The sequence below is a fragment of the Benincasa hispida genome, chromosome 1, assembly GCF_027475165.1.
Source record: "Benincasa hispida cultivar pf3 chromosome 1, pf3_genome.v1.1, whole genome shotgun sequence".
Taxonomy (NCBI): Eukaryota; Viridiplantae; Streptophyta; class Magnoliopsida; order Cucurbitales; family Cucurbitaceae; genus Benincasa; species Benincasa hispida.
The window spans coordinates 35244420-35257877 of record NC_143478.1 but is presented as its reverse complement, the minus strand read 5'-3'; the positions used below and the strand labels follow the sequence as shown (position 1 = coordinate 35257877).

The following is a 13458-nucleotide window of genomic DNA, read 5'->3' as shown; positions in this document are numbered from 1 at the left end:
TTATTAATATCAACATCATCATCATCATCATCGTTATTATTAAAATATAATAAAAAAAATTGAAATCTCATCTTATTCATCTTTTTTCACTTAGCCACCACCAAAATCACTTTTTCTCTTTATCAATCTCGTGTTTGTGATCATTGGTTTAACAACATTTTCTTGAATTCGATCATCTTGGCTAACTTTTGACGACCACCCTCGCTAGGTCACCGACCTTTTTCATTTGCACACATGTTTTTTGCTTTTGTTTCTACTTTGAACATCATTTTCAACAATGACGTTATGAGATTGATAGTGTTTAAAGTTGGGCCGTTGACTTTCAAAGATTCTATGAGTAAGATGGTCACATAGAATGAATGTGATGAAACTCCATACAACTGGTTTGGTGTCAAATGCAGTCATATTTTCAATAGTCATATCGTCCTACAGTTGCAATTCATTCAAATATTTATTTGGCATTAACAACTTCACTGGTACAATCAACTTTGATATTTCTCACATTGAGGGAAGTTCATCGTTGTGGACATCCATAAGTTTCTAATGACCCCCACCACTTGGTTGTCATCTTCTCTTTTATACACGCGTTCTATAGGTAACCGGAAGCGATAAGGATCATATTTGGTGATTTTTAATTTTTGCTTATGGAATGTTTAGATCGTGTATATTTGTGGTTATAGAATGTTTAGGTAGAATGTACTTGTGGTATTCAAGTTGTTTTTTAAACAATGTATCTTTGCCTTCTCGTTTGTATTTAATTTTGTTGTTTTATGGTAGTTTTGTCGTTTACTAATTAGTATTTTCTATTATATAATTTTTTTTTTTTTTTTTATAATTAAAATTTTTTTTTTATCATTTTTCTAAATGAAAGTTTAAAATTTACCATTTCTCTTGATAACCTAATAATAAATTCTTGTTGATGGGATAGACCACAATAGGGGCTCAATTGACGTGCATTCGTTTTGGAGCCCATGGGCTCAGGTCTCGTGTTTGGGCCTTTTCCAGGATTTAAATTTTAACTTCGTAATCAATCTATACGTCATTTAACATTTTTTTTTTTAAATTTAAAATTTTAAGTTTCTTTTGTCACAAACAGTTGAAGCATGACACTCGCGATACTTGGTAATGATAGTTTGTAAATGAGTTTCACCACAAGAATAATAAACAATTTAATCCAAAATAGTTTCCTTCCAAGATAAAACATGATGTTCATAGAATATTTCATTTAAAAAAACCAAATTTATATCATTTTATCATTGGAGATGACAAAATTATCTTTATAATCCATTTTAATCTCTCTACTTTAAACTAATTTTGGTATATATTCATTAAAGCTCCAAAGAAGTAGACGGTACCCAGCTGAACAAATCTCTTTAATCCACCAACTAATAAGAAAAATAAGTGTCTGTTTGGTAGAGAATCTGATAACATAAAATTGAAAACAATGAACTAAATGAAAACAGAGTTGTATTTCATATTTTCATATATGTGTTAGGTAGCATAATTAAGAAATTGAATTATAATTTAAAAAATTGCAAACTAGTTGTAGTTATCTACTAAATATTAGTTGACAATAAACTAATAATAATCTATTTATGAATATGGTTTTATGTTAAAAAATTGTATAATTATTATTTTTTAATGTCATGTAATGTATAGGATAAATTGAAACTTTTGTCCTTAGAGGTTTTATGTATTATAATTAGAATTTACTCTTGCAGTTTGATAAAAACACTTTTAACTGTATCCAAACTATAGAGACCGAATTTGGAATTTAATCTAATTTATAACAATTACATAACACATGTTTTAATATTCTTAAAAAATTGAATTGAGTTTATAACCTGACATACTATATTTCTAAGTGTTTTTTTAATCTTTATTTAATATAATTTTGCATTTAAAATTTTAAAATTCAAATTCTGGATACAATGAAATATAAAAATGTTGTTTTCAGAATTTACATTTTTTGGATCACATAATCCGAAAACAGTTTTCAAAAACAGAATTCGGGTTGTCTGTCAAATACATACTCGTTAAACTCGGTGAACCTAAAAAATCCATAAATTTCTCACATCTTCCAAATTGGAAGAAACAAACAAACCAAAATAGTTCTCAAAATCTGCAGTGAAATGAGCTATGTAGTGAGCAATTTGATTTCGAGCAGAATGAAAAGGAGAAAATATCTATATGCTTCACCAAAACAACGATCTCATCAATAATATTGTTCAACTATTCGAAGTTCTCATAGCAATTATTAATCGATTAACCACCAACCTAGCATCATATTTGATCTCAATATGGTAGGAAAGGCGAAGGAAAATTTCTTAAACCCCTCATTAATAGATTGAGCTTCCGACAATTTGATAGACCATTAATAAAGTTCCAAAACCGATACACATGAAAGATTCAAGAGAGTCACGAACCACTCAACCTAATCTACTCCATGCTTGAGCTTGGCCGTCCAGCCACACTTATAGTTTTTATAGTCGACGTTTAAATATAAAATGTGATTGAAAGAGGATAAAAAGAACAATATATATAAAATTCAAAGTATAAGCACTAACCATAAAGTTTGGAACGCTTACGCACTAGCACTTGCACTAGCCATGGCCGCAACGAGCATTGGAGCTCGGTGGAGTCTAAGAAGAGCAGCTCAATCTTCGAGTTTCCGAAGTCCCCTTGCTGTCAATCTCAATAAGCTCTCCTTCCACGAGGCCCGCTTTCCCTCTTCTCCCTCTTCTCCTCTGGGGTCCTCAGGTTTCGATTCGCTTCTTCACCATTCCTTGTTCTTGAGCAATGCAAAACCCTCTCAATGTTATAGAAAAATATGAATTGTTACTGTTTGGTGGGCGGTTTATCCTTTAATTGCATCGTGATTGCTTGCTAAGATCAAAATAATCGAACACTTAGTTCAGGCGATTTTGCGATTTGTATTGGGTACCGATTAGAATTAATCTTCCGTTTCTGGACTTGTCTATAATGAGTTTAATTCCATTTTAAATGAATGACATAAAGGGTGACTGTAACCGTGATTGTTTCTATAGAAAGGATGGTGGCTAATTGAGGAGATAAGCCCGAGGAGTATTTAGTTGAGAGAGGATGATGGATGATTTAGGGCGTGTTCAGATTAGCTTTCTAAGTGTTTTTGGTGGGCAAAAAATGCTTTCCTTAAAATCTAGTTTGTTTCGTAAGTTATACTACATCATTTTTTAATAATCATATTGGTTTAAAATCATTTTTTTAAAGTTGATAATCCAAAAAAGTGATTTACCGGCAATCACTTTATGGTAATTTAGCACTATGTTTTAAGAAAAATGCTTTCTTAAAAAGTGTGTAAATTAGAACGTTTAGCACATTGTTTCCTACTGTATGAAGTGGCTGTAGCATTTCGCTTGTGCAGTTATGGTTTTCCTTTTGATGATGTCATTCAATTGTGAAAGAGATTTTTAGCTTAATATTAAGCTTGCAGGTGTTCCTAAAGGGTGCCTATTGGGTTTCAGGCCTCCACCTTCTGGTTGAGAACTTAGTAACTTAATGTCCCTGTTGTCTGTTGAAGCCCATGTGGGGCATTCGATAACTCAAATATCAGTAAAGGAGAATTATATGTTGAACTTGCAGATAAGCATAATAAATTTTGAGTAAAATAACCTTGGTTTGGAAAGAAGTACTTCCTCTTAAACTATGTATCCACCAGACTGTCTCCTACATCTATCAAATTCTTAATTTTTGTCACTTGCATTGTAACTCTAAAAATGAAAACATGGGATAAAGGAAAAGACTAAGTGCTTCTTCTAATCCTGAATGTTAACCCAAGTATTTTTACTTATACAATTCAATATTTGCATGCTAATAATCGTCCAAATGCCATTTCAGGAATATGCCAATTAGTGCAAGCTGTAAAGGGAGATATTGATGTTTTACTCAATGGAGTTGGAGATAAAGGTGTCATTGTCGACGTGAAACATATTCTTGTGATGGTATTGAATCCTGATAAACTTTTAATGACATGTTAGTATCCAAGACTAGAGCTTTAACAATCTTGTTGCACTATATTTTCTTTTTCCTTGCCTTCTTTAATCATGCTGTGAAGACTGAATAAGCACGACTCCACAAATTTCTATAGATTTGAAGGGAAAAAGCTAGTCCTTTTTCTTCCCCTTCCATTTTGATGAAATTTGTATAAGAAACATCAATATAGTAACCCCTTTGTCTCTTGGTTGTGACTTGTGAGGGATGATTCTTGTTCTTCACTCCTTTTGGTTTCATCTAGGCCAAACGTTCACTATCAAGACGAGTAGTTCTCCATACAAATTTTCTCACCCCACCTGTGGTGAAAGAGTCAATACTAGCTTTACAAAAACTAGCTGACGTGAAAGCAATAGCTCAGGGAGGATACCCAGAGGTGAAAATATAGAAGTTTTGCTTGTTTTCTTCAATTGGGGATTGGGTTTATGAATCTAAGATATATTGCTGACACCACACGTCTTTCAAGTTGCCAAAATCTTTAGGCAGAGCGCTGCCGGATTTCTGTTGGGCATGCAGATGAACTACTGAGTGATCCAGACATAGTTTCAGCATTGAGGTATCGTTCTTTAATCCTTCACTTTTGTCCATATATTTGAGCGGTAAAATCAATTACTATTTTGTTCTACTTCTTTTTGAAGGGTTTTTTATTTTTATTTTTATTTTATTTTTATTTTTATTTTTGTCCTAGTATCACAGGAAATTTTATGTTTCACCCTTGCTCACATGGGGACTTCCTTGGAGCAATTCTTGGAACAGGGATTGCTAGGGAAAAGCTTGGTGATATCATACTCCAGGTATCATTATATTCAGTATTAAGTATAATTACAACTATTTTGTTCTCATTCTTACTGCACATTTGATGCTTCATGTCCATTGCTATTGATGGTTTCTTTCTAATGATTTGTTATCTTATAATAATTGTTTGAACTTGTGACTCATGAAGTATTATAAACGCATTACACTTTGGTCATCTGTGGGTTGGTTTTATTTTGAGAAAGTATAAATTTCTCTGACAAATCCCAAAAACTGATGGTAAAAGTTGTGTTTTGGGTTATCATGCTCTTGGCGCCTACTGATAGAGTCCAAAAGTTTGATCAGAAATGTGAATATATTAATTTTATTTTTTCAGTCATTTCACGTGGAACAAAATTTATGAAAAAGATTCAGTTTAGATAAATGCTACAACGGCAAATTCCATGCCTTGTCTATTTCCAGAAGTAGCTTTGTGTAAAATTTGTAGGTTTTCGATAAAAAAATTTCCACATGGCTATCATGGCCAGTCTCTCTCTCTCTCTCTCTCCCTCTCTCTCTTTCCCCTCAGTAACAAAAGTTTGATCAGTGTTACCTTTTTTTCAGGAAGAAAAGGGAGCTCAAGTAGTCGTTGTTCCAGAACTTGTTGACTTCCTGGCATCATCACTGCGCAAGGTAGTGTCATTATCTTGGGTGGTTCCTTCTACATGACGTTACATAAATTAATATGTGAATGAAAAAATGTTTTACCGGAGATTTGGTCCTTTGCTTGCCTCCATGCCTCTTTATGGACTTCGTTTTCTTGTGTGTATTAAACAAATTAAGATATCTATTGGTGAGGCCTGCATGGCCGAATAGATAATAAAACTCTTTGAAAATTTTCTTCACCGATCTCTTTATTTGTTATGTCATTTTTAATTTCAGGTTGGCAATGTCACAGTTTCTTGTACGAGGATTCCATTGACAGCTCTTGATTATGAACCACCTAAGTATGAATTTATACCGGTAAATTTTGATATTGGTTTCCATGATTATTTTAATGTAGTGTTTTCTTATTTCATTTGCAGGACTAAGACATTTAAAACCATTGAGGCATCTCTTAGGGTGGATGCTCTAGCAAGTGCTGGATTCAAGATTTCTCGATCTAAACTGGTGGATTTAATCAGGTAAAGTTGCTTCCAGTCTTCTACTATCATATTTATTTCACACAATTAATGTTAGTATGGAATGAGTCAATTATCTATTTTTGTACCATATTGAACAAAAACAGTAACATTGTTCCTTCAGAGTTCCATTTTTCTTGGAAGTGTCAACCATTATATAAGAAGGATTAAACTTTTCAAATGGACAATTTGCAGAACTCTTGTCTAAGTTGCAATCCCTAAAGAGAAAATGTATAATTTTATAACATACTTTTTATGTTGACTTCTACGCAATAGTGCTTCTCTTCTATTCCCCATTTTTACTAGTGGAATGGAGCTGACTTAACCCAAAAGTGTACACCTTTTGCTCGAAACCAAAGAAAGCATTTGAGATTACATTAATTGGGTGATACATGACAAACTTTAATGTAGGTTTGCTTATATCTTTTGCTGATTTGCCTGTTTGAACTTAACTAATCTGAAACTTTAGACATCGTCTGTAGTATTTGTAGATGGTTAAATTGTGCCTTCATATGATGATGAATGATAAATTGACAACTTTCTTAAAGTTTCTGGGAAATAAGATGTTGCTATGCCTTATCTCCTATTTCTTTTGTGAAAGTGTATGAACCTGAAATTGTTACATGAGCAGTAGTGGGGATGTTCGTGTCAATTGGACGCCAATTACAAAAAATGGAACCATTTTGAAGACTGGTGATATTGTTTCTGTTAGTGGAAAAGGGAGACTAAAGGTGAGCTGAGCTTTTCCAATTGAATTGAAACCAAAACTAGTGGCACTGAGTTTGTAAATTCTTGAGCTTAGCATTTCTAACTTCTGGTTATTTTCCTCATATTCAGATTGGAGAAATAAATTCAACAAAAAAGGGAAAATTTGCTGTTGAGCTTATCAGGTATGTGTAAGCTCTGGTGATATTCAATCAGTTGGAGGTGAAATGGGTAAGGATGTCATGGAACCTCTTTATGGGGTGAAATCAGGATTGCTTCCTTAGGAACAATAAAATTAAGTCATTGTTTAACATGACATTAATCTGATTGTATATGTTAAAATCCGAACATGCATTCATCCATTCTTAAAAGTTTCATTGGGAAAATCTGTCTCAGCATTTCAATGCCAGGGCTTATTAGTTCTTTTGTTTTTGGGTTGTGTAATTTTCTTTCCTGGAATGAATTCGTTCGAACTGATGTAGTCTAAGGAGGATAAATGTAAGCACGAAGTTATAGCTTCACATTAACTATTTGTTTATTCAACGATTTATCTTATTTCCATTTCGTAATATGCAGTTATTGATGTGTAGTAGTTGGTGCATAAGTGTTTTTCCCCCTTAAATTTTAAGAGATAAAGGAATATATTGGTTGTGAGAAATTCATATTGTACCCCTGCAACGGCTAAGAGGGTGTTTGGCCTCGACTCAAAGTTGGTGAAATGAGCTATTATAGCTCTCTCTATGTTTGGTGTTCCAATTATTATAGTTGGTGTTTTAAACCATTATAACCTATATAATTAAGTGCAGTGTTACTATTTCAAACCATTTTTTTGCTACAATGTTTACTATTTCCTATTCATTTTATCTGGTCTTTGTTACAATGTTTATTATTTTTTATCAAGACTAAAATAGTTTGCATCTTAAATAGACTATTATTATCTCGACTAAAAATACTTCTAATACATACTATTATAACCTACAAACTAATATAACCGACAAACTATAACAACCACTAACTATAATAACCAACTCAAGGCATTTTATCAATTAGTCACAATATTAATAATTTTCAAACCAAGATTGGCAAAGATAAATCTAAATGATTAATGTTATTCCCAATTCATTGGCTAAATCTTTTGGCTTTAATTGGTGATTTGGACGTAGTTAAATAGTTCTTCTAAAGAATACCTAACGAATCAATGCTAAAATGGGCCATAGTATCTGTTATTTGCTTTACTTACAACACTTCAAAAGTGAAAAACTGGCATTTTGATCCGAGTTTTGTTACATAGGCTTGCCCTAGACAAGATTAAGTACAACCACTATTGTACATACAAAAAACATTTCTTCAGTTCAAACTTTAAACAACAATGGCTGAGGGAGAAAATGGGGGAAACTCTCTGAACGGAACAGTCTTTCAGGGTGAAGTTGTCAAGCTGTGATGTAATTGATCATTTGCAGGTTTCTTTGGATGTAATTACAAAATGTAGTTTCTCATTTCAGATTTCAGAGAAGGAAGTGATTGTCTGGAAGCCGTGATTATCAGGCAGTGGACCATTTCCTGGCCGGATTGAGATCGCCACCTGCAGCCCTGAAACGTCGTGGATTGCATTCGAAGAAGTATGAAATTAGTAAATCTGCAATTTTTTTGGAACTTTATATGATGGTTTTCACAAGAACTTTTCAGCCAAATGCAGTTTGGTTATAGCACGAATGGATTATAGAAAAGAAAAAGGGAGGTTTTTACTCATTTTTCGTCCATAAACTAACAACAAAGAGTAGCTAAAAGTACAGACTCATTACCTGCTGCTTTTGCTGCTACAGCTTCCTGACAGACATCTGTGATGAACAATATCTCTGATGGCGTATCAACTCCGACAGACTCCGAAATCTCAACATAACTGCTTATTTCTCTTTTGTTCCTGAGATACAATAGCAGTTCCACCATCATTTTTGTAATATTGAGTATGATTAAAACATGGAAAACAAAAAGAGCAGCAATTGGTTACCCCACAGCAGTGTCAAAGAATCCTGATAAGTATTTTCTTAGATCACCATAATTAGTCTTCCCAAATATAAGCCTTTGTGCCAGCCTGCTGCCGCTCGAGTATATGTAGACCTGTTCATGCCAGAAATGACAAGTTATTCCTGGTTCGTAATGTCTGCTGGAGAAATTTTGTTCAAATATCACCGGACTTCCAGATGAGAATGAAGGCAAATCAATCACAAGATACATCTACTATCATATAGGTTTGTCATCTACTAACCCAAGTATAAAATCGTCAGTCTTATCTAATAACTGAGTCTAGTTTTCCCTAAATAGATTCCATTGTGATGAAAATTGTGAACACATCTGCAAAAATTTTGCTTCAAGTGATTTAGGTAAGCTTGAGTATAGTCTTCTCTACGTACCAATGTGATTTAGAGGATTTAAAACGACATCAACTCAAATCTTGGACCATTGAATTGGAAGAAATCAAGAAAGATCGTATTGATTTTATTGGTAATTACATCATTTCTTCCTCACTTGGGTCAATAGTTTGTTGAAAAAGGTTGGATCATTCTTCCACTAAAGCAAGACGTGAGTTGGGTTCTAAACATCTAGAGATAGTCCGGTCTAAATCTGGTGTGGGAGCAAGAGAATTGGGATGACCTTTCTCTAGTTAATCTCAAATAGCAACTTGTACAGGTTTTAACAAGAGTCAAGAGGGGTGATGGAATTACCTTAATGCCAGAAGCATGCCATCTCTCAAGCGCCTCTGGCACGTCGTCAAAAACCACTCCCTCCAATTCATTGCCTGAAAATCCTGTTCTCCATATATGACCCTGCATAGCTAGAAGTCAGCTCACCCAGAAAATCTGCCAAATGAATTGCAGTAAGATAATTGGACTGTTTTACTTCCTTACTTGCAATTGTTTCAAGGCAGTTATCTTGCGGTCAGCCTTTATCATTGCTTCAACATTAGCAACCAATGCTGCAATGACTTCCTCTTTCCCAGCATTATCAGGAGGAATAGGCACAGCTCCAGCAACTCCTTTCTCCAAGTCTTCTTCAACCTGAACACATTTTTATTGATAAACAGAAAATTCAGAAAACAACTCCCAAATAGCCTCTCAACTGCCGTAGCGCAAAGGCTGTTTTCCAGTCTAATTAAGACCAGGAATGCACAAGTAAATACTGTTGACAGAATAGATATTCTACAGATTGCAGCATAATAAAACAATCTTACTTGTGAACGCAACAACTTAATGTCATCTCGAGTTTCTGCAGTTTCATATGTTAAAATCAAATGCTTTCCAACATTATCACGAGCATATGGAAAGAGGACATCAGTAACAAAAGATATTGGAGTAGTAGTCCCTTCGATATCAAGAACTATGCAACGCTGCATCCAAAATATAAATGAGAAATGAACCACAATTGAAAAGAAGATTGAGCTCAAACTATAAAGAAACACTCCTAACCCAGATACAAAAATGGCTTACCTCAAAGGTAAATGAAAAGAATGAAAAATTAAAACCTCAAATCTTAAGCTTTGCAATTTTACTCACTGGCAATGATTCATTTTTATTATCTAAACCCTGGACCCCAGCCTTCACAGAAATGTTGCTTGAAATTCCTTTGATGCTCCCAATCCGACCCTGAGTTGGAGAAGACTAATCAATGCCTAGTTGATGAAGCTTAATAGCAGCATCAAAGAGATAGTGATAACAATCAGCCTGTAAAATCAAGTTATTGATTAAACTGAAACAAATGAAAGATTAAGACAGACTCAAAATCAATTTCTTGCAACTGTATGAAATCAGCGGTTTCGTCATCCACAAAGTTCAAAGGAACTTCTTGTTATCAAACAAATGGGGATGACAAGAAAAAGTATATACAGTGCTGAATAAACTTTAGATTTAAGGCGCAAAATCACATAACGAACTACTCCTTACATAAATTAATGCCACAACTATAATTATTGTCGCCGTGTTTAATAAAAAAACACTGTAATCATAAAATGTACAGGAGAAAGAAGAGAGGATCAGATATCCACTGAAGCTAAGTAAGAGCCATACAGACTAGCAAACACTTGATGTAGGGCTGTCTTGGGTTTTTCTATTCTCTGCACAGTTTCTGTGTTCTGTTTCTGTTTTAGCTTTAATTAGTTAGCTGGGTAGTTTGTTGTATAGGTTCTTAAGTACCTTGGAAAACCACATCCCAAAAGCCAGCTATTGAGGTGAGAGAGCAAAGCCACTTAAATATCACATTGGTCATCCCATTCTAACTAATGTGGGACAAAGGTAGCCCATACTACCTTGGTTCCTAACAATACCTCATCCCTGGAAAGCCGACGTCCCGGCGGCTAGACCGATGGTGCCTCACTCAGAAACACCCAGTCAGAACGTCGACAACTGACTTTGATACTATTGTTAGGTACTTGAGTACCTTGGAGAACCACACCTCAAGAGCCAGCTATTGAGGTGAGAGCCAAGCTACTTAAGTATCACATTGGTCATCCCATTCTAATCGATGTAAGACAAAGTTAGCCATACTACCTTAGTTCCTAACAATCTTTTGGGTTGTTTTACTTTTGTTATTTGGTTGTTGGAGGCTAGACTATAAATAAGGGCCTAAGGCAGCTCTCATAGTCTTTTAATATTCTGTTATTCTGTTATTTTTTTTATTTGGTTATTCGGTTGGTTCATCATGCAGAGATCAACTAAGTTAGTGTCTCGAGGTATAGGAGACATTGCTTGTAAGATAATAGGTCATAGCATTACTATAACTTTTCTCTCGAACTCAAGGACACAATTGTACAATCTATACAATAGATTCAGTTCAAGTAAGGTCATGATTAGCTTATAATTGGTTCATGATGTTTTTGGAGTCCTTATCCAGATCAGTATTGTACAGAGGACTGGTAACTATACCTTCATAAAAAGTGGTCCACAATCAAAACAGTTTGGGAGTTCGTATGAAAATGGTTTTGGAGGTGGTGAATATAAGATTGACCCAGCATAAGATAACTTGCAGGTGTCCTCACGTAGCATTCTCTCCTTCTTAACACCTATGTAAAATCCAACAAAAGAAAAAGAATATTAATCTAAATCCATGAATTCCAATCCAAGCAATCAATTTTTAGAGGGGAAAATAATAAAATAAAAAAAGAGAACAGGCTCTTTTTACCCTAATGCAAGGAGTTGAGTTGTACAAAATACCCTCTTGCCAAACAGAAAAAAAAATTTTAAAAGAAAAAAAAAGTGGAAAAGCAGCTGATCTTGCACCATGAAAAAGACACCCCATAGTCTAGTTCTCGATAGCTTGAACCCTAGCAAAACATTTTTGGTTCATAAGAAGAACAAGAATCTTCTTCTGCAAAAAGAAGGGGCAATTGGTTGAATTATAAGGTTACAAACAGCCAAGCTTGTTAGACAGAGAATAGTAGGGAATATTTCGGATGTGGCCAGAAGCACCGCATCCAAATTCATCATGTTTGAAAGTAACACACATGTGGTTGTGAGGAACGTATAAAGCACCTTAAATTGTTCAGTAAGAAAGCATTTAGTTCTAGTTTATGTTCTAGTTCTAGATTGAAGCATTTCAATAAGGATAGGATAGAACCAAACATTAGACTGATTAACTCTTGAGCATTCATTTTAACAGCACTCCTAAATACACCCTTTCAGGGTGGGTTAGATGGATGATTTTGAGACGGTGCTTCTTCAATGAAACACTTCTTCGAGAAACACTAATTAAGTGTTTGTCTAAAACCACTTTGGACCATGGCATCGAACATTACAAAAGTTAAAACAGCTTTCCCATTTTAGATTTCGTAGCAAATTCAGAGAAAGGAGAAGCAAACACAACTTACAGGGAAATCGGGGAACCTCGAAAATCACTTTCCCAAGAGACAAACAGATCCAATTAGCTCAATTGAAAGCAATGAAAGTAACAAAATGACCAGAAAATGCAAGAAAATAAAGAGGAAGAAAAGATTTGAAAGAGGGAGATAAAGATGGAGAAATGCCCACCAGAAGGCGACATAGCGATTAGCCGTCGTCTCTTGGGAATGGAGTAGTCGTGAACCGTGATCGCAATGCTGCCGCCGGTGCCGGAGACCCATCTAAGGCCGTCAAATTGGCGGGAGAGCTCCGATAATAGAGCCTTGGTGTCGTTTGCAGCCTTGCTCTCCAGATAAGCTTGAGAAGTCGTAGCCAATTTCAGTCCATTGACGGCCAGAGCTGAAGCCATTGCCATTTGAGCGATCCAATGAAGAGCAAAGGAGGATATAGAACGGATAAACCTTGGCTGGCCTTTCTTAGTGACATTCTACTTTAGTCTCTTTTATTTTCAAACTTTGGTTTTTGCATCTTGGTACTTCTAATGTATGTATAGTTTTTTACCGTCCGGAAATCAAGATTTGAAAGGTTCTTCAAAGGTATGTCTTGAAATAAATTCTATTTGAGCATGCTTTAATTAATAAATTAGAGTACTTATCGATCTTTGTCGCTTCCGCTGCGTGCTGGTACCATCCCAACAATTATTTTTAAACTAGTATTTTTAAGGGATGTTTAGGACCATGTGTGAAGTTGTGAAATCTGAAGAGTTATGAACTCTTGAAGTTCGACTTAATAAAACATAAAATTGGTATTGTTTAGTTGAGGGCGCACATAAATTTTTCGAGTCAAACAAGAATTGGAGTTTGCGACACCTACTCCCTAATTCCTTAGGCCAAACACTCCTCACATGCTCCGTTCCTCTTTTTTTCTCATCTTCAGGCGAACTTTGTCGGCATTAGTCTTCTTGTTCCTCTCCACTCCTTCTC

General features: G+C 34.8%; 2 protein-coding genes across 3 annotated transcripts; one reads left to right on the top strand and one right to left on the bottom strand.

Moving 5' to 3' along the window:
- The first annotated feature begins 2515 nt into the window (after positions 1-2515).
- LOC120086856 (uncharacterized) lies at positions 2516-7174 on the top strand. 2 transcript variants are annotated; one of them, XR_005484350.2, is made up of 10 exons: positions 2516-2760; positions 3877-3980; positions 4274-4405; positions 4512-4585; positions 4718-4823; positions 5386-5454; positions 5704-5768; positions 5847-5945; positions 6544-6673; positions 6780-7174. XR_005484350.2 is itself a non-coding variant. In XM_039043677.2 (10 exons), exons 1-10 carry the CDS (start codon positions 2610-2612, stop codon positions 6840-6842), a joined length of 963 nt encoding a protein of 320 aa, XP_038899605.1. In that variant the 5' UTR covers positions 2540-2609; the 3' UTR covers positions 6843-7174. The 2 variants fall into 2 exon arrangements, 1 of the variants encoding a protein (XP_038899605.1); XM_039043677.2 differs by having other exon boundaries at positions 2540-2760; positions 6574-6673.
- A 680-nt stretch (positions 7175-7854) lies between these two features.
- Positions 7855-13001, bottom strand: LOC120086848 (putative bifunctional methylthioribulose-1-phosphate dehydratase/enolase-phosphatase E1 1). The gene is made up of 9 exons (XM_039043666.2): positions 12665-13001; positions 11564-11700; positions 10199-10288; positions 9877-10032; positions 9554-9703; positions 9371-9472; positions 8656-8765; positions 8450-8568; positions 7855-8237 (listed from the first exon to the last, which is right to left on the bottom strand). The coding sequence occupies exons 1-9, from the start codon at positions 12888-12890 to the stop codon at positions 8146-8148; spliced, it is 1182 nt and encodes a 393-aa protein (XP_038899594.1). The 5' UTR covers positions 12891-13001; the 3' UTR covers positions 7855-8145.
- Positions 13002-13458: the final 457 nt, after the last annotated feature.